Source organism: Canis lupus, chromosome 23 (assembly GCF_003254725.2).
Source record: "Canis lupus dingo isolate Sandy chromosome 23, ASM325472v2, whole genome shotgun sequence".
NCBI lineage: Eukaryota > Metazoa > Chordata > Mammalia > Carnivora > Canidae > Canis > Canis lupus.
In genome coordinates, this window is record NC_064265.1 from 4,160,890 (window position 1) to 4,182,628 (window position 21,739).

The following is a 21,739-nucleotide window of genomic DNA, read 5'->3' on the forward strand; positions in this document are numbered from 1 at the left end:
GCACCTAGTACCATCAACCTTGAGGGACCAGGTTACCTCAAATGAGCTGATAGGGTACATATTGTGCGTGTGCCAGCCAAGTCAATGAGGGTTACCAGTGACCCAACAGAACAAGTGTCTAAAGAGACCAGGTCACAAGAGCAGGCTGTTGAACAGACAAAACACTTATCTCCTTCCAAGCCCCTAAGCAATACAAATACACATGTAGATTCCTTCCACAAATAAAGCAGGAGGAGTCTGGACTACCTTGGCAAGATGGGACTCCCTAACAGAGGTGGGGCTGAGCCCACTTGTCTGGACTGTCCTCTCAAAGGGAAACCACAAATGCTTGACAGCAAGGGGTCAGGAAGGACCATCCTTGAGCAGACTGTTGGAGGGGCACCCGGGTGGTTCAGTGGTTAAGCATCTGACTCAAGTCCAGTTCAGGTCATGCTCCGTGGGGAGTCTCCTTGACATTCTCTCTCTCCTTTTGCTTGTCTTGCACATACTGTCTTGCTAAAATTAAGTAAATTAAAAAAGGGGGGGAGTGCTTGTACTTGGCAGTACAAGCATCCACCCCCTTCCAAGGCCTCACCTACACAAACTCACATACCTATTCCTTCGGAAGGTGAAGCTGGAGGAGCAGGGACCGCCTTGCACAGTGGGGGTGTCTCAGGCAGCTGGGGCTCCTCCAACGGGGAACACCTGGAAACGGTGGTCACCAGGGGGCCTGGGACCCCATCGGGTCAGTGCAGACAGCGACTGAGTGGGGGCGGTTCCAAGCTGCCACCTCAGAAAGATGGGTTTCCTCATCTGCTGCCCAGAGCCCCAGCAGGTGGTTTGGGACCCAGGGAGCTGCTCAGGCTCCCAGGGTCTGGCTGCACCCAAAAAGCAGATGGGGTGCTTAGAGCACATGCAGGAGACAGGCAAGCACCCTGTGGCCAGAGTCTGGGAAGAGGCCTAGTGGAACAGGACAGGCGGGTTGGGGCTGCTGCTAGTGTTTTCTGACAGCCGCTCATCCAAGCCCTGACCTACACAAATGTGTGTATTACCCCTAGCTGGACTGCCTTACTAGGCACTTGGTAGGCTGTTGGGCTACCTCCAACAGGAGACACCTTGGAGGCTGGATGGAGCTGGAGATTCTATCAGGCAGCTTGTCCACTTGGTATGCGGACTGGCACTGCCATTTAAAACTGCAGCCTCAGAAAGATTTTTTTGTGGGAGTTCTCCCAGCCCCCTGAAGGTTTGGGGTAGAGTGGATACTGTACTGGCCTGAACCCTGCCAGCTGCACCCTGCTGGCTTGGCGATGTGCCCACTGGACATGGATGAGCTGCTCGTGTCAGTGGGTCTATGGATCTGAGGCAGGGCAGCTGTAGGAGAGGCTGTGTCCTGTTAGTGGGCTATCCTAAGTATGTGGTATCCTCATAATTCCAAGGCACAACCCACACTGAAGTGCATATTCTCCCTGAAGGCAGATGTGTAAGAAAGAATCTGGACTTTCCTGAAGGGCAGGTGCCCTTTGGAAAGGTCAGGCTCCCCTCCAAAAATAGAAACTGAGGAGGTTTGATTGCTGGAGAAGCCCAGAACGCGTCAGGTAGTCAGTCTTATTGGTGACTTTCTATCTCCATTTTTTTTTTTAAGATTTTATTTATTTATTCACAAGAGACACAAAGAGAGAGGCAGAGACACAGACAGAAACAGGCTCCATGCAGTGAGCCCAATGAGGGACTCGATCCTGGGACTCCAGGATCATGGGACTCCAGGATCATGCCCTGGGCTCAGCCACGAGCCACCCAAATGCCCACTGTCTCCATTTTCAGTGTAGCTCAGAAACGGTTTCCTGGTATGGTCTCCCTTCCCCCCTGAGGCCGTTCAGGTGCCCTTGGTGGGCTGTCAAAGTGCACACGCGCCATCTGGGCAGGTGAATGTGTCAGGGACCTGGTACAAGGCGAAGTCTGCGAGTCTGTTCACAGGGTTGGGCAGGTGGGGTGCGTGCCATCTGCCTGTTTCCAACCGCTAACCTACATGAACCTGCGTATACTCCCCGAAGGCAGAGGTGGGGGGAATCTGGAAGCTGGCAATGGCTGATTTGTACTTGCTGACTGGATTCCTCCGGCAGGCATTCAACTGCTGAGCCACCCAGGCATCCCTGACTGGTTTCCTCTGTAAGACACCTGGGAGCTTTGATTGCTGTTGAAGCCGGAGACTGCAGCACACAGTAACTACACATGGGGAATGGCTGGCACCCATTTCAGTGGCTGCCTCAAAGGGAATTTCAGGGGTGGGCCCCTTCTACACTTGAGGCAATGCAGGTGATTAGGGACAGGCCCCAGCTCCATGGCAGTTGACAGGCTGTGTACTGCTCATGTGTGAGCCTCACAGGGCAGAGTAGCCTGGGCCATGTTGGGAAGATTGGGTCACAGTAGCAGACTCTTGGGGGTACTCTTGGGGGTACCTGCCTAAACCCATCCCTAAACCCAAGCCCTAAAGTATACAAATGCACATGTTCCCCCTGATGTCTGCTTGGTTTTTTTGGGGGGCAAGTAACGTGTTCACACTGATTTTATCATTATCAATGGTGTTTTGTTTTGTTTTGTTTTCCCAATGGTGTCTTTAACATTGGTTCCCCGTGTGGTTTCTCAAGCCAACAGCATACAGGATCATGTTTTTAAATTGACCATTAAATAGTTGGTTAAATAACATAGTTCCATGTTAGATCAATTCCATTAATCACACTCTTGTCCAAGCAAGGAGAGAGGAAATGAATAAAATTCAAATTTAGTTGAGGTGTATTTTTATAACAGTTGGTAATTGGAGAGACATCTTAGTCAACAAGATCTCATCTCCAGCTGCCAGAGCAAGAGTAAAAGTTCAGGATTACTAGAGCACATTTCCAGGGAAGGAGGGTGATGGGGTTGGTGGGTTAGATATTTTTTGCTGAGAGGCCTTTGCATGGCTTTTACCACTGCTTGTAAGTGTCTCCTTTACTGTAGCAGGAGCTAATTGCTTCAAGATCTTTGGAAAGATACTTTGGATCAGCAAAGTGTAGCTTCGCCAGTCAGGCTCTCTTGGATAGTTCTCACAGCTCCCAGGATTCATGCTTTAAATGTCTTCTTGTCTGTCTAGCGGCTTCTTCCTATGTTTCCATTAATAAGCCCACAGTAGGGGCAGCCCGGGTGGCTTCTTAGTGGTTTAGTGCCGACTTCAGCCCAGGGTGTGATCCTGGAGACCCGGGATCGAGTCCCACGTCAGGCTCCCTGCATGGAACCTGCTTCTCCCTCTGCCTGTATCTCTGCCTCTCTATCACTCTCTCTCTCTCTCTCTCTGTGTGTCATGGATAAATAAAGAAAATCTTAAAAAAAAAAAAAAAGCCCACAGTGGGGTCCCTTTGCCATAGAGCTACTACTGAGTTCTTGAGGGTGAGAACAGAAGAGATGATGAAATCCTGACACGACTCACTTTGTTCTTGCACCGAAACAACTTTACTACTAAAAACAACTTTTTTTTTTTTTTTGCCATAAATTGAGTGGGTTTAAAATAATATCAATCCACAACAATCTATCCTGTGGTTTCAAGTCATTCACATACTAATGAATGCTAGGGCCTAATGCCCTAATCAATCCAAGTTCATAAAAATATAGTCCATCCTCTGATTCTTTTTTTAAAGATTTTATTTATTTATTCATGAGAGACACAGAAAGAAAGGCAGAGACAGAGGGAGAGGGAGAAGAAGCAGGTTCCATGCAAGGAGCCCGATGTGGGACTTGATCCCAGGAATGTGGAATCAGGCCCTGAGCCAAAGGCAGACACTCAACTGCTGAGCCACCCAGGCATCCCTCACCCTCTGAATCTATATCACTTGCAATCTTAATCAAACACAATCATATTTTGTGACTGTTTCTCCTTTGATGCACATTCTTTTACACCATATGTTAATCACCAGTATAAGCAGTCACATTCCTAATATTATCATTGTCAGCATGAAAAAGGAGGCTCTTCAACATGGGACCATGTGCAATCACCAACTCACCAGACGTTAAGTGCCTTATACCACTCAGTGCAACTCCCTTGACAATTACTTTTCCAAGTAGAGCTTCCAGGATACAAGCTTACATAGCACTATCAAGCATGCATTCCTTTGCCAAAACATCAGAATCCAAGGTTTATCATTATTTTAGGGAATGCGTGTTTTTTTCTCCTTTCAATCCCTGCAAAATTATTTTGACTTTATTAGTTCAAAATGTTCTTTTCTTGTGTTCAGTTTTCCAATGTATAATTTACATTTACTACATTAACTTTCAAAAGTCCAACGTGAAATACATCTTAGGTTCCTTTATTTTCTTTAACCTTGAATGGCATTTTTTCCTCCTACTGTCACACCCATTGTCTATTTTAGTTTTATATGCTTCACCGTCTGAGTTCCTTGGTTTTCCTTTGACTGCAATAGATTAGTGTGAGGCTGGTGGAGGGTGTACTTTCCTGGACCAGTTTTCCAACTCAGGTATAACTGGTTGAGGAAGTATCAAGGCCATGGTCAGAGGTTATACAGAGGTGTAGGCACAGGTGTAACAGTAATAAAGGTATTTTGTTCCCTTTCACCAACATATCCTTAGGAATATGTTTTCCTTCTGTCATGAGAGGCTTGTAGGCTCCACTCTCTTTTTTGATATTGGGGAACCACCGAAGTGTGGAAACTCAATGTCGTGTTTCCTCAGTTGGTTTCAGTAATCCAATTCTATAGCTGACTAAGGAATCATAGCCACTAGGATGTGTGGTATTTACTCTACTTCAGCTGTGTTGTCACCATAGATAGGTGATCAGGATTGTCCCGAGAATACAGCTGTTCTAGGATGCCTGGGTAGTTCAGTGGTTGAGTGTCTGCCTTCGGCTCAGTTAATGATCCTAGGGTCCTGGGATCAAGTCCTGTATCAGGCTCCCTTTATGGAGCCTGCTTCTCCCTCTGCCTATGTCTCTGCCTCTCTCTCTGTGTTTCTCATGAATAAATAATTAAAATCTTAAAAACAAAAAATCAGAGTACTGGTTTCAGTAATAGCTCTAGCTTGGGAGTGGTCTTGACATAGCCCTTCTGTGTTTCAACAGAGACACCTTGTGGGGCAGAGATAGAAGACACTGGGGTCTCAGAACTAGAGCAGTTTTCTTTCATTACTTCGTTTCCAACTTGCTTTTATTTTTTATCCCTTGGACTTTATGGAGGTATAAGTGACAAAGTTGCGATCTCTTTAAATTGTGCAATGTGATATTTTGATATACATTGTGAAAGTATTCCCACCTTCCTTCACCTTTGTGTGTGAGAACCTTAAGTTCTCTTTAGCAGATTTCAATGCTTTCATTAGATCCTCTATTGTTCATCTTATGACTGAAAGTTTATGCCATTTACCAACCTTCCCTCATTTCCTGTCCCCAGCCTCTGGCAACGACTATCCTACCATGTTTCTGTGAGTTTGACTTTAATTTTTCTCCCTCTGAGTCCACATGTAAATGGTACAACACTGTATTCATCTTCCTCTGTCTGGCTTATTTCACTTAGCACAATGCCCTCCATGTTCATTCCTGTTTTTGCAGATGACAGGGTTAGCTTCCTTTTATGGCTGGACTTAGATACACATAAAATTGTGTATTTTCTGTCAGCAGACACTTGGGTTGTTTCCAAAACATGGCTATTGTGACTAGTGCTACAATGAACACTGGGGTACAGATACCTCTTTGAGATAATTACTTTGTTACCTTGGCTATGTACCCAAAAGTAGGATTGTTGGATCATACGGTAGTTTTATTTTTAATTTCTTGACAAAACTTCATTCTCTTTTTCAGAGTGGCTGTACTAGTTTACATTCCCACCAAATGTGCAAGGGTTCCCTTTTCTCCACATCCTTGCTAGTGCTTCATATTTCTTGTCTTTTTGATAAGACACTTGTTCTAACAGGTGTGAAGGTGATAGCTCATTGCAGTTTTTTTTTTAAAGATTTTATTTATTTATGCATGAGAGACACAGAGAGAGAGAGGCAGAGACACCGGCAGAGGGAGAAGCAGGCTCCATGCAGGGAGCCTGATGTGGGACTCGATCCTAGGTCTCCAGGATCAGGTCCCAGACTGAAGGCGGCGCTAAACCGCTGAGCTACCGGGGCTGCCCTGACATATGGTTTATATTTTCTCCCATTCCATGGGTTGTCTTTCTGTTTTGTTGATGGTTCTTTCTTTCTTTCCTTTTTGCTGTGCTTTTTAATTTGATGTAGTCCCACTTCTTTATTTTTCTTCTTGTTGTTTTTGCTCTTGATGTCAAGCCCAAAAACTCATTGCCAAGACTAATGTCAAGGAGATTATCTTTTATGTTTTCTTCTAAGAGTTCTTAAATTCAAGTTTTTAAGCCATTTTGAGTTGATGTTTGGGTATAGTGTAAGATAGGAGTCCAGTTTCATTCTTTTGCAGATGGATATACAATTGTTGCAATACAATTTACTGAAGGGACTATCCTTTCCCTATTGTATATTCTTGGCTCCTTTGCCAAAAACTAATTGACCAAATATGCATGGATTTATTTCTGGGCTCTCTATCCTATTCCATCAATCTATGTATCTGTTTTTATGCCAATACCACACTGGTTTGATTATTATAACTCTGTAATATAGCTTGAAATCAGAAAGAGTATGCCTTCAGTTTTGTCCTTTCTCCAGATTTTTGGGGCTATTTGGGGTCTTTTGTAATTTCATAAGAATTTTAGAGTTGTTTTTCTATTTCTGTAAAAAATGCCATTAGAATTTTAATAGGGATTGCATTAAATCTATAGATGGCTCTGCATAGTATGGACATTTTAACAATATAACTCTTCCAATCCATGAACACAGGCTAGCTTTACATTTTTGCGTATCTTCTTCAGTTTCTTTCACCAGTGTTTAATAGTTTTGAGCGTATAGATCTTTCATTTTCTTGGTTAAATTTATGCCAAAGTATTTTACTATTTTTGATACTATTATAAATGAGATTGTTTTCTTAATTTTGCTCCAAAAGTTCATTGTCAGTGTGTAGGAATGAGGTTGAATTTTTAATATTTTGTATTTTTCAACTTTATTAAATTGTCCATCTTTCATTCTTAAAGCAAGGTTGATCCTTTGGATCATTGGATCCTTTGGATTCTCTTCCTGAGCCTACCATGGAAGGACATAAACATACAGTACATACAATGTATCATGTATACTTGCTAAATATATATATGTTGGAACCTATAATTTATATGTTTGTATATTATATATGCTTAGAATACCAAATATTCCCAGGCAGTCTCCTCTCCAAGTACTACCCAGACCCAACCCTGCTTATCTTTTGAAATCAGGTACATTCCAGGCAGTTTGGGCACAGACACACCTGTTTAAAGTGAATGTTAAAAATAGATACATACAAAAAAACAACTGACAAAATGGTGATATAAAATATATGACAAAAGAATATTTTTTTCATAAACAAAGAGCACTTGTAGGTCAGTAAGGAAAGAAATGAACAATCCAATAGGAAAATGGTGAAAGGATAAAATAAGCAGCTACAGAAACAATACAAACAACTGACACTTAAAAATAGTTGTTAGGGATGCCTGGGTAATTCAGTTGGTTAAGTGTCTGACTCTTGATTTTGGCTCAAGTCATGATCTCATGGGTCATGGGATTGAGCCCCACATCAGACTCCACACTCAGCGAGGCATCTGCTAGAGATTCTCTCTCTCTCAAATAAATAAATAAGTCTTAAAAAAAGAGCTCTTATTTTATTTATAATCAAGTTATTGAACATGAAGATTAAAAACATAGTGAATGCTACTCTTCATCTAACAGGTTAATAAATATTAAAAATAAAATATTAAAAATAAATATTAAAATTAAAAATCAAAAATATAAAATTTTAAAGTAAAAGATATTAAAAAGCAAGAAGTAAAAAATAAAAAATTAACTAAAAATTAAAATTAGTATGAGGGTGAGGTGTGAAGAAACTCTCACAAACTGCTAATGGAAACAGTGCAAAATTTTGGAAGGTAATTTAGTAATATAATACAAATTTAAAATGTACATAATTTATAATCAATAATTTAATTGTTAGGGATCCCTGGGTGGTTCAGTGGTTGAGCGTCTGCCTTTGGCTTAGGGCATGATCCCGGAATCCGGGATCAAGTCCCACATCAGGCTGCCTGCATGGACCCTGCTTCTCCCTCTGGCTGTGTCTCTGCATCTCTCTCTCTCTCTCTCATGAATAAATAAATAAAATCTAAAAAAAATAATAATTCCATTGTTAAAAATTTATCAGTGTTTTACAATTATTTTTTGTTTATATATAATTCAAGATGAATTCATTTGTAAGTAATAGAAATCCAACTCAAACAGGTTCAAATAACAATAGGGTGGCGGACCTCCATCCCATAGACAGGGTGGGCTTTAGCTCTGGTTTGATTCAGCATCTCAGTGATGCCATTAGTTTCTTTATAGCTTTCCATCTCTGACTCTCTGCATGTCAGTTTCATCCAAAGCCTAATACCCCATCAAGGTTGCAAGATAGTAAAAACTCCCAAGGCATAGTTGACATGTGCATTCCTTATGCCAAAGAACAACTTTAAAAACCCTTCCTATAGGGAGTTCTCTGTTGTATGAGTCCTTAATTCACTAATATGGAATCTAGAAATTCTGTTTTCCAGCTTGCTGCATGGTCAGTGCCCTTTCTGGGCATTCAGATGGAACTTGGTGACACGAAGGTACAAGAACCATGCAGAAGCCTTATGGCAAGGTACTATCTCCAGAGGCTACAGTTGTAGAGGTTCAGACAGAAGCCCCCTGGGCCCAGCACCCTTTGCCTGTGGAGTATTTGTGCTCAGTGGGCCAGCAGTGATATTTTCCCTAGAGCAATTATGCAATAGGATATATTCTGCTGTATGGCCCTGAAGCCTGATTTTCTGGCCTCCTCAGAAATTCTGTGAACTCCCTGATATCCATCAATACGTTTATTTTCTGTTTACACTATTCACAGTTAAATTGTGAAAGCAAGAACTCTGACATACAGAGAAATGTTTCTGCATCAGATCTAAAGTAAGGAAGGTCATATTCACAAATTATCCTAAAAGAACAAAAAGATGTTTCTTTCTCTGAGACCTCTGGCAAACCTTTTTTATCTCTCAAAAGCCAGAGTTGGGTCTTTTTTCCCCCCCCTGAATTACTGGGGCTTGAGGATGGGATTACACTAATGATCTAAGGCTCAAGCCACATCTTTATTCCTTAAAGTTTAAAATAAAGGACAGAGAGAGAAGTGAGGACAACCAGGTGAAGATTAGAATACTTAAAGAGGATGAATAAATGAAGGTATATGGGAGGTAGGAGGACCTTGACATTTACCAGATAAAGCAACTTATCTTAAACCCTTTAGTTGTACTTCGTACCCTGCCCTTGCACATGTATTCCTCTTTGGTGCTCTCATTTCCATGTGAACACTTGTCATGTTGCTCCTCGTCACAACCTGGAACTCCTAGACACAGTCACCAAGACAGTCCTTCTTCCTGGGGACAGCAGAGGTGTGAATGAGGGGCCAGTTCTTTGCTCCTTCATTCTCCATTTAGTAAGAATTGGGGCAACAATACAACAAACATGACAATGCCTTTCTCCTAAGTTTTTGAATTTATTTTATTTGAAAAAATATTTTCATTTTTTTATTCACAAGAGACACAGAGAGAGGCAGAGACACAGGCAGAGGGAGAAGCAGGCTCCATGCAGGAAGCCCCATGTGGGACTCAATCCCAGGATCATGCCCTGAGCCAAAGGCAGATGCTCAACCACTGAGCCACCCAGGCACCACCCTTTCTCCTTAGTTTAATGGAAAAGTCCTGATGAAATTCAACCCTCATTGTTATACTCCATGTCCTGATTTTTCTCCCCTTTTCTTAGCCACCAGTCTCTTTAAACAATGCTTCTTTCTCACGTCTCAAAGTCTTCATTCATTCTTTGGAACAACCCACTCCTTCGAATGGATTGGACTATACTCCTAGCAGTATATTCCTCAAAATTTGGAGCCTGTTCTGAACAGTATATTTCTCAAGAGTGAATCTCTCTTGTTACTGCTGATGTTTTGGGCTGGATAAGTTTTTGTTGTGGGGCACCGCATTGTGAATTGTAAGTAGCATCACTGGCTTCTACTGACTAGATGCCAGTAGCATCCCTCCCCCATCATTCTCCGCCCCCTCAAATTGTGAAAACCAAAAATATCCCCAGATATTGCAACATGTCCTCTGGGAGACAGAATTACCTCTCATTGAGAACCACTGGACCAATATCCTGGGGAGACTGTGATGGGTTAAAGCACTGAAGTCCACTCATAGTCCAAGTTTGAGTGGGGAACTTTGACTACCCAGGCCACAAAAAGTAGGTAGATGAGTCACTTTGTTCTTTTACAGGTGCTGCATGTTACTGTTGAATCATCAACAGTAAGACAAATACTAATTTTGACAGAGTACAGCCTAACAACACAGTAAAATATATTTTTTTGTCTGCCCTATAATTTGTAAGGCAACATCTCTCATAATGAGGTTAGTATTACACATTATTAGTTTTAATCCACCTACGTTGCTTCCAAATGCATCTTCTTTGGATCATCCCTGAGCAATATTCCTTTTAAATCCTTTCGCTATTCATAGCTACTCATGATTTGTCAGCTTTAAATGACATTTGATGATATCATTTAAAAATCTTTTGATTCTCATCACCTATTTATCAAATTACTTATTCTACTTTTCCTTTCTGATGTTTTCAATGTACCATGAAATATATCCAAAAAGTAAGATAGATTAATGGATAGATGGATAGAGGGAAGATTAGGTAGATGTGTGATAAAGATAGATACATGTGGTAATAAAATGTTAATATTAGAATCTAGGTGGTAGATATGGAGATGTTCACTTTAAAATTCTATACTGTGTTTTGAAATTTTATTTTTTTCACTTTTTAAAGATTTAGTTATTTGAGAGAAAAAGTGTGTGCAGGCGGGGGGAGGGGCAGAGGGAAAGAGAGAGAGAGAGAAGGGAGAGAAGCAGACTCTCTGCTGAGCCCCACACAGGGCTAGATCCCACGACCCTGAAATCATGACCTGAGCCAAACCAAGACTGGGCACTCAACCAGCTGAGCCACCCAAGCACCCCTGAAATTTTAAATTCACTTATTGGGGGTAAAAGAACATAGGAGCCAGACTGAAGGTGCTTCCATTGGTCAAATCTTAGATGAAATAGAGTATCAAAATACATCATGATAGGAAAAGATTATGATCTACCGAAAAAAAAAAATCCATGAGTCCATGATGATATAAACAAATATATAACTGAATGAATAAATAATGGGAGAAAAAGGAAAATTCTTGTTAAATAATGCCAACTAATAAATATAGGAGGAATGATGGATAAGAAAGTTTCCATTTTGCAACCATCATAGAAATAATAGGTCCAGGCAAGAATCATCAAAGCATGAAAAAAACAGTGGAAAAATTTGTAATGAGGAACAATATATTTGTACAGTTTCCCAGTATATTACAACAAATTAATTACAAAGACAAAATAGTAGTTTTTTTCAGGAAAAACTCATGGACATAACCTTAAAAATATCAGTGTTTAGAGGCACCTGGATGGTTCAGTCAGTAGAGCATGTGACTTTTGATCTCAGAGTTGTAAATTCAAGTTGGGGGTAGAGATTATTTAAAAATAAAACCTTTAAACAATTAGTATTTATTAAGACTGCAAATTTTGTTAATAGCATACTAGACTATGTGCTATATTTATATCCTTACTTGCTCAGTCTTTTTTCTTAGAGTATCACTGTCAATTCTTTCCTTCTTCCTGATAATATATTTTTTCTTGAAACCTCTATCATATCAGGTAGTGTATCTAATCTCATCTATTTTTCTTTTTTTCTCTTGGGGAGCTTCCTTCTGGAGCCCTTCATCCCTGGCTACTCGGTAGGTCTGTTGCACATCTGCTGTTTTAGGGCTTTCCTTAACTCCTAGACCTCTCCCTATGAATTATCTCCCAAACTATCCTCTGTGAGGATGGAATCAAGACCTCTGTACATATATACAATATATACAATAATAGATTGATAGGTTGGTTACAGAATTCTCTTGATTTAAATTTTGCTTGGCATACAGTGGAATTCAGAGATATTTGCTGAATAACTTAGTATGGTCATCCTAATGTTATTGATGCTTTGTACCACAAGGCTTACAGGGTTCGTTTTTTAGTACAAGATCATAAATATTAAGTAACCAAAGATAACTGAAATTACACATACTCTGTGTATATACATAATTTTTTCTTTTTTTTTAATTTTTATTTATTTATGATAGTCACACAGAGAGAGAGAGAGGCAGAGACACAGGCAGAGGAAGAAGCAGGCTCCATGCACCGGGAGCCCGACGTGGGATTCGATCCCAGGTCTCCAGGATCACGCCCTGGGCCAAAGGCAGGCACTAAACCGCTGCGTCACCCAGGGATCCCAATACATAATTTTCTTATGAAGAAACACAAGTATGTTTAATATGAAGAGACACTAATAACACTTAGTAACTGCTCCCTGAATCTGAAACAGAGCTAACGTATGTTTCAGGAAACAGACTAAAGACATATTCTTATATAGCTGTAAAAGCAAATTAACAACAAAAGTCAGGGTGAAAGGGTGGGCATGCTCCTTTTTCAACTTGAAATACTTAAACAAATATTGGATTTTAGTGAAAATAGGAGTCTTGAAACATGCTCTCAGTGTTCAGATGCCCACAAGATAATTTTCAGCTCTCCAGAAATGTTTATTTCTATTCCATAAAGCATTTAAAAAATAATTTGGATACTTTATTCTTAGAAGTTATCTTACTGAAGTGAAATGACTGTCATCTAGGAGATACTCTGGTGGAAAGGAGCAGTAGTTATTTCAATGTGAATGGTATTAGAGAAGTGGCAACTGATGGAAATATGAGCAGCAATATATAGGATGAGAGCAGGTTTACCTAGGGAGTCATTCTAGATAAAAGACTTAATGGTGTCCCTATTTATTTTTAAAAATCTTGGTGCCATAACAAAGAGATAGAAGAAAGGGAAATTAAGGAGTCGATTCCATTTACAATTGTACCAGAACCCATAGAATAGCTAGAAAAAAAACCTAACCAGGGCAGCCTGGGTGGCTCAGCAGTTTAGCGCCTGCCTTTGGCCCAGAGCCTAATCCTGGAGACCTGGGATGGAGTCCCACGTCAGGCTCCCTGCATGGAGCCTGCTTCTCCCTCTCCCTGTGTCTCTGCCTCTCCCTCTCTCTCTCTCTCTGTGTGTGTCTCTCATGAATAAATAAATAAAATTAAAAAAAAAAAAGAAAAATTTAAAACCTAACCAAAGAGGCAAAGGATCTGTACTCTGAAAACTATAGAACACTCATGAAAGAAATTGAGGAAGACACAAATAAATGGAAAAATGTTCCATGGTCATGGATTGGGAGAAAAATATTGTTAAAATATCTATGCTCCCTAGAGCAATCTACATATTCAATGCAATCCCTATCAAAATACCATCAACTTTTTTCACAGAGCTAGAGCAGATAATCCTATAATTTGTATGGAACCAAAAAGACCCCGAATAACCAAAGGAATGTTGAAAAAGAAAAGCAGGGACGCCTGGGTGGCTCACTGGTTAAGCTTCTGCCTTCAGCTCAGGACATGGTCCTGGAGTCCCGAGATCGAGTTTCATATTGAGCTCCCAGCATGGAGCCTGCTTCTCCCTCTGCCTGTGTCTCTGCCTCTCTCTCTCTCTGTGTCTTTCATGAATAAGTGAATAAAATCTTAAAAAAGAAAAGAAAAAAGCTGGAGGCATCACAATTCCGAACTTCAAGCTCTAATACAAAGCTGTAATCATCAAGACAGTATGGTACTGGCACAAAAGTAGACAACACAGACCAATGGAACAGAATAGAGAACCCAGATATGGACCTTCAACTCTATGGTCAATTCATCTTTGACAAAGCAGGAAAGAATATGTAATGAAAAAAGACAGTCTCTTCAACAGATGGTGTTGGGAAAATTGGCAGCCACATGCAAAAGAATGTAACTGGACCATTCTCTTACACCACACACAAAAATAGACTCAAAATGGATGAAAGACCTATATGTATGACAGGAATCCATCAAAATCCTAGAGGAGAACATAGGCAGCAACTTTTGTGACCTCAGCTGCAGCAACTTTTTTGCTAGACAAGTCTCCAAAGGCAAGAGAAACAAAGGCAAAAATGAACTATTGTGACCTCATCAATATAAAAAGTTTTTGCACAGCAAAGGAAACAGTCAACAAAGCCAAAAGACAGCCAACAGAATGGGAGAAGATATTTGCAAATGTCTTATCAGATAAAGGGCTAATATCTAAAATCTATAAAGAGCTTATCAAACACAACACCCAAAGAACAAAAATCCAATCAAAAAATGGGCAGAAGATATGAACAGACATTTCTCCAAAGAAGATATACAAATAGATAGAAGATATACAAGCAGACACATGAAAAGATGCTCAACATCACTCAGCATCAGGGAAATACAAGTTGAAACCACAATGAAATCCACCTTAAATGTCAGAAAGGCTAAAATTAACAAGTCAGGAAACCACAGATGTTGGCAAGGATGCAGAGAAGTGGGAATCCTCTTACACTGTTGGTAGGAAGGTAAGCTGGTGCAGCTACTCTGGAAAACAGTATAGAAGTTCCTCAAAAAGTGAAAATAGAGGTACCCTGACCCAGCAATTGCACTACTGGGTATTTACCCCAAAGATAGAAAGGTAGTGATTCAAAGGGGCACCTGAACCCCAATGTCTATAGCAGCAACATCCACAGTAGCCAATTATGGAAAGAGCCCAGATGTCCATTGACGGATGGGCAAAGAAGATATAGTATATATACACAATGGAATATTACTTAGCAATCAAAAAATGAAATCTTGCCATTTGCAATGACATGGATGGAACTAGAGGGTATTATGTTAAGTAAAATAAATCAGAGAAAGACAAGTATTAAATGATCTCACTCATATGTAGAATTTAAGAAACAAAACAGTGGATCATATGGGTAGGGAGGAAAAAATAAAACAAGAAATCAGGGCAGTAGACAAACCATAAGAGAATCCTAATCATGGGAAACAAACTGAGGGTCGATGGAGGGGTTGGGAGTAGGGGGTTGGAGTAAGTCGGTGAGGGGCATTAAGGAAAGCAAGTGATGTAATGAGACTGGGTATTATATAAGACTCATGAATCACTGAACTCTATCTCTGAAACTAATAATACACTGTATGTTAATTTTTTTTCACTGTATGTTAATTAATTGAATTCATTTTTATTTATTTTTAAAAAGATTTTATTTAATTTTTTATTGGTGTTCAATCTACCAACATACAGAATAACCCCCAGTGCCCGTCACCCATTCACCCCCACCCCCTGCCCTCCTCCCCTTCTACCACCCTTAGTTCGTTTCCCAGAGTTAGCAGTCTTAAGATTTTATTTATTTATTCATGAGAGACACACACAGAGAGAGAGAGAGGCAGAGACACAGGCCGAGGGAGAAGCAGGCTCCCCGCAAGGAGCCCGATGGGGACAGGACTCGAACCTGGATCCTGGGATCACACCCTGGGCCAAAGGCAGACGCCCAACTGCTGAGCCACGCAGGCGTCCCAATTAATTGAATTTAAACTAAAAAATTTTGGTGCTATGTAGACAAAATTTACACTCCTGTATGTGGAAAAAATGACTTTTTTTTGCATACATTTTAAAATTTTTTTAGAAGTTAAATATGCAAATAGATTAAAGAGACAAATAGTTCTTTATTACATATTGCAAAAAACACAGTGCCTCTGCCCAGCACCATTCCCTGCTTTCCGTTCCTTACACAGGATGTGTCTCTACAGGTGACACAGGGGTACCATTCTTGCTGTTCTTGATTTGTCTCTTTGTTTCTACTCATCTCCTCCCCTGAGGCCGTCCCCTGTCCCCTGGCTACCCAACACTCTAGAGTGTGGAGTAAGGAAGTGGGGACACTGCATTAACCTTCTGCCCTTCACTCTCTTTCAGACCCTTCCTCTCAGCACCCAAAGGCCTTCTCTTTCTTACATTGTGGGAACTTTCCTTCCATCAAACCTATTTACTCTCTTATTCCTTTAAAAAGCTCTTTTTTGTGGCCTTCTGGGCATGGCTACCATAAGCCTCTTTTTCCTCAACAAATCTTGATGCCAGGGGCACCTGGGTGGCCCATTGGTTAAGTGTCCCATTCTTGATTTCAGCTCAGGTCATCATCTCAGGTTCCTAGAATTGAGCCCAGCAGGGAGTCTGCTTCTCTCCTTCTGCCCTTCCCCCTCCGCTGTCACTCTCTCAAATAAATGAATAAATCTTAAACAACATCAGCAAAGCTTAACTCCTCTAGAAATCATAGGTGCTTAATTTCAGGCTATTGTCTCAATATGGACTTCAAAAACTCTGTTTTGAAACTTACCTGTTTTCAGTGGGGTTCTATCCTTCTAAAGAGGCGATTATTTCCATTGGTTCAATCAGTGGGGATAATGATGGGTTTACCGGAACTACAGATTATCAGGGAGGAAAATCTACTGATTTAATATCCTCCCTCCCCAAACATTACACTGAGACTACTATACTCTATGAATGCATTTTATGGAGTTTCACTACACAGATGGAAAATCAATGTTACCATTAAGTTTGGAAGCAAGTGAAACTCATTCTTGGAATGGATCACTGTTGCTCCTTAATATCCAGCCTCCCCCTCCTTCATGGGCATGGAGAAGACTACCTTTCCCTGTCCCACTGCAGTTTGATGGGACCATGTGAGAGGTTCTAGCCAGTTAGATCTGAGTGGAAGTGAGGGCTGAGGCATTGAATAGCTGCTGCACGATGCCATAGATTTCTTCTTCCCCTTTGAAAGTGGCATCTCATGTTGAGATAATTAGCTGTCTTATATAGGTCTTTGTGTGCATAAGGGACAGATGTGTATTTTGTTAGGATACTAAGATTTTGAAATTGTTTATTATCGGAACACAAAGGTAGCCTATCCTAATATACCGTCCTTCTTTGGCCACTGGCCTACTGCCTAATTAATGATTATTGCCTAATTAACAACACTGGCGTATGCCAAATTCTTTTCAAAGATTTATTTATTTATTCATGAGAGACACAGAGAGCAGCAGAGACACAGGCAGAGGGAGAAGCAGGCTCTCTGCAGGGAGCCCGATGAGGGACTCTATCCCAGGACCCCGGGATCACACCCTGAGCTGAAGACAGACACTCAACTACTGAGCTACCCAGGCGTCCCTGGCTTATGCCAAATTAATGAGGGTATATTACTGAGAAAGGCGTGTTACTTTGATAGTAGAAATCGAATTTTTTTTAAAGCAGTGAAACTGATTTAAAAATATTTACTGAGTGCCTACCACATGCCAAGTGCTGGGTACAACAGTATTAAAAAGAAAACACAATTTGCTTACATTCTAGTGGGGAAGTCAGACAAAAATTCAATCAACAACAACAAAAATATTTGCTAGTTCGGATAAATGTTTTGAAGGAAATAAACAATGGCTGAATTAGACATTAACAAAGGGGGAATCTAAATGGTATGATGGAGAGGAGACATTTCAACGTATGTATATGAAGAAAGTGAGGGGGGGAGTATTGTCATATTTGGAAAGAAAGATCTTAGTGATTTTGAGAACTGAAATAAGACCAATGTGACTGGGCAGTAATAAATGAGGAACAAGTGACAAAATATGAAATTGAAGAGAGAATGCAGAAATAGATCACACTATAGTAAAGAGTTTGGATTTTATTTTAAATTCCATCAGAGGATCACTTTAATCTTTCCTTTACCGATGCCATACAGTTAACCACATCTATGTTCATTCCCCATCTGCCTCAACAAATGATTTATCCCACATCTTTCTGACAGTTAATCCCTCTCTCCTACCCTCCCAGTTATGGTTACCCTTTCTTCTCCTCCTTTCATGTGCTTTGCGCCTTAGGCTCTTCTGATTCTTCATTCTCTCTCCAGTGGATCATTTTTGTCAACCAACCTATAAGATACTCCATCATATTCTGCCTTAATAATATACCTACTCTGATCCTATCTTTCCTAATTGATAGCTTCTGACCTATTTCTATCTCTCTGTGTTCCTTTATAGTCCCAGGGATTTAAAAATAATTTGTAGGCTGACTGCTGATTCCAAAACAGGACCTCTCTCTGAAGCTCTAATTTCATAAGCCCAATTGTGAATTTATTGACTCCATCTGAATGGCTAGGTCCAAACACTCCCCATCGCCTGCCCCCATCAGTGGATGATCAGTTTTCCTTGTATTAGTAAATGATTCTACTGACCACTCAGAAATTCAGGCACTGAAGCCAGGAGCCATCCGTGGTCACTCTATTCTCTTCACCTTCCTATCCTGATTATCAGTAAATTCTTCAATTTGTAACTCAAAAAACACATAAATTTAGCTCACTCCTGCTAATGTTAGCTTTCTTGACCTCTTGCCTGGATTTCTGGCATGATCTCATGACTTGCCTCCTTACTTCCACTTTGCCTTTCTTTAATACATTCTCTACTTAGCAGCCAAAGTGGCTATTTTAACTTAGAATTTTTTATTAATAAAAAACCCACAAAATTTGGTGAAATAAACTTTTATAACAAAAGTAGCATTTGTGCTGTAAAAAACTTACACAAAAAAGATAGGCAAAACCCATAAGTAGAGCTGATGGCTGTCAGGGGATGGGCAAAATGGGTGAAGTGAAGTGGGAGAGGTTTCCAGTTACGGAATGGATAAGTCATGGAGACAAAAGGTACAGCACAGGGAATATAGTCAATGGTATTGTAATAGGATTGTACGGTGACATATGGTAGCTACACTTGTGGTGAGCAGAGCATAATTTGCAGACTTGTAAATCACTATGTTGTACACCTGAAACTAATGTAACATGGTGGGTAAGCTACGCTTCAATAAAAACATTAAAAAATGTAGCAAAATTCAACTATTACAAAAAAAGGTAAAAATAAGAAAATAAAAAAATATATTTCTACTTCCAAAGATTACAACTGCTAACACCTTACAGTATAATTCTAGATTTTTTTTTGTAGTACAGATACACATATTTTGTATTTGTAATCAAAGTGAGATACTGTAACATATACTATTCTGTGACTCAAGTTAAACATTTTTGCTTGGAATATATCATAGATGATATTTATTATGTACTTCATACTACATCCCATCAAGAGGTACAATATCAGGTTGATACACAGGGTGGCTTTTTAAAAATGTAAATTCTAGGGGCCCCTGGGTGGCTCAGTGGGTTAAGCATCTGCTTTGGGATCAGGTCATGACCTCAGGGTCCCTGGACCGAGCCCTGTGCCGGGCTCCCTGCTCAGCTGGGAGCCTGCTTCTTCCTTTCCCTTTCCCTCCCCCTCTCCCCCTGCTCCTGTTCTCTTTCGCTTATGAATTGTCTCTCTCAAATAAATAAAAATATCTTTGATAAAAAAATATAAATTCTATCATGCCGGGATCCCTGGGTGGCGCAGCGGTTTGGCGCCTGCCTTTGGCCCGGGGCGTGATCCTGGAGACCCGGGATTGAATCCCACGTCGGGCTCCCTGCAGGGAGCCTGCTTCTCCCTCTGCCTGTGTCTCTGCCTCTCTCTCTCTGTGACTATCATAAATAAATAAAAATTAAAAAAAAATTCTATCATGCCAGTATTGCTTAAATTCCGTTTATCGCTTCCTTTGCATTTATTCTATAATACAAATTCTTTAAGTAGGCCTCTAAAGCTGTGATTGATGGATGCCTGCTTACCCCCCCCCCCCGATTTTATTTCATTCCACTCCCCATAGGGTCTTTACAGTTTTGCCACAGTTTGCTTCAACTCCCAGAACAAGGGCGGTGCTTGCGTCCTGGGGCGCTTGCGCTCACTTGATCTGGGAGGCTCTCCCTCGCCACTCTTCCCTGCACCTGTCACACCGCAGGTCGTACGTTAACCTTCCCCGAGACGCCTTCTCTAATCATCTTGTTTAAGCCAGGTTCTCCCACGGGACCCTACTATCGCACATCCCAACACCCTGTGCTGCGCGCCGTGCCTTGTCCACCTTCGCACCTGCGCCCTGACCTGACCGTGAGCTGCACAGTGGCAGGATGGCTCAGCCGGCTCGCGGCGCCCTCAGGCTCTGTGCTTAGCAGTCCCTTCAGTCAACTGCCGTAGGTCACAGTAGCCGAGACTGCAAGGCGGCAGCACCTACTTCAGAGCTGTGCGAGGGGAGGAACAGGGACTTGCACGCGAAAGCGCTCGGCCGGCCGCCGCAGCGCTGAGCTGGGAACCCGAACAGCACCTGCGGGAAGAGCCGGCTCCTCGCCGCGCGGCCCACGCCGGGCGGGCCCCGACGACGCTGCCGCGCCGGCTGCTCACGTGACCCCGGCGGCGCGCCGACTGCGCCTGCGTGGGGGCTCCCGGAAGTGGCCGGACCCAAAGCCCCGGCGGAGATCCCGTCCGTCGGCTAGTTGGTCCGCCCGCCCGCCCCTCGTCACCGCCCCGCGGTCTCTGCGGCCCGAACAGCGGCCGAGGTGCTCGCCATGGCGACGTTCATCTCGGTACAGCTGAAGAAGACTTCGGAGGTGGACCTGGCCAAGCCGCTGGTGAAGTTCATCCAGCAGACGTACCCGAGCGGCGGCGAGGAGCAGGCCCAGTACTGCCGCGCGGCGGAGGAGCTCAGCAAGCTGCGCCGGGCCGCGCTCGGACGCCCGCTGGACAAGCACGAGGGCGCGCTCGAGACGCTCCTGAGGTGGGTGGGCCTCGGGCCGGCGGCGGGAAGGTGGTCCGGCCCGGCTGCCCCGCGGCTTCCTGCGCCTTTCCGGGGCCTCCCTCGCCCCCGCGGCCGGAGCCGGAGCCGCCCCGCGCCGCCCCGCCCCGCCCCGCCCCGGCCGGCGTAGGTGTGGCCCGCATTCCTTCCCGGTGGGCGGGAGCGGCCGGCGGGCCCTGCTCCCCTCTTCCCGCTCCGCGGCTCCCCGGGCCGCTCCCCTACCGGCCCCGCACGCCGCAGCGCCGCAGCCCCCGGTCGGCTGGGGCTCGGCCACCGTCCACCCGGGTCGCACGGTCGGCCCCGACTGCACCCTCTGGCCACATCTTCCTCGAAGGAATTCTCACTTTTTGGGGTCTTCGGGACTCCACCCTACCCCCATTTTTGCATCACCGCGAAAACTTTCTTGGCCAGGTTGAGCTTTCGTAATAATACTCGTTGCTTGAAGGAGTGGGGTTTGGGGCCCTGGAACGAACGTCTAGTACTTACTACATTTCTTTTAATTTGAGATGAGCGGTCTTCTTAGATTCATCATGATCGAATGACGGAAAATCACAAAGGTTAGGAGCTACAATTATTTGAAATTAAGCTTCAGTGACAGAGTGTTCAAGATCGGTTGTTTAAAATCCGTTTGTTCACAAGCAGGTATGCACCTGGAGTGGATTTGTTACCTTAACAAAAACGGACGCCTACGGACTCCTGCTGTATTTTACGAGGGTTCCGTTTGTGGTACTTTTAGGATAGGACGACGACATTCTTCTAGTACTTTTTTTGTAAAAAACTTCCTTTTGCCTACTTGGTAGTGTGTCTCATTTCCTATGTGGAACATGTTCTGCTTGTTTCACAGGGAAACAGCTGTATTAGGATGCAAAGAGAAGCCCAACTAGTTT

General features: G+C 42.5%; 1 protein-coding gene across 4 annotated transcripts in view; it reads left to right on the plus strand.

Moving 5' to 3' along the window:
• Positions 1 to 20,487: 20,487 nt before the first annotated feature.
• Positions 20,488 to 21,739, plus strand: part of LOC112668798 (programmed cell death 6 interacting protein) — an 87,901-nt gene continuing 86,649 nt past the window's right edge. For 2 of the 4 annotated variants that reach the window (XM_025461407.3, XM_049099589.1), the window contains exon 1: positions 20,511 to 20,834. In XM_025461407.3, coding sequence (XP_025317192.1) covers positions 20,626 to 20,834 — 209 coding nt within the window. In that variant the 5' untranslated portion in view covers positions 20,511 to 20,625. Of the gene's footprint in view, positions 20,835 to 21,739 lie in introns of all 4 variants that reach the window. The other 2 variants (XM_025461408.3, XM_049099590.1) reach the window with 2 other exon arrangements.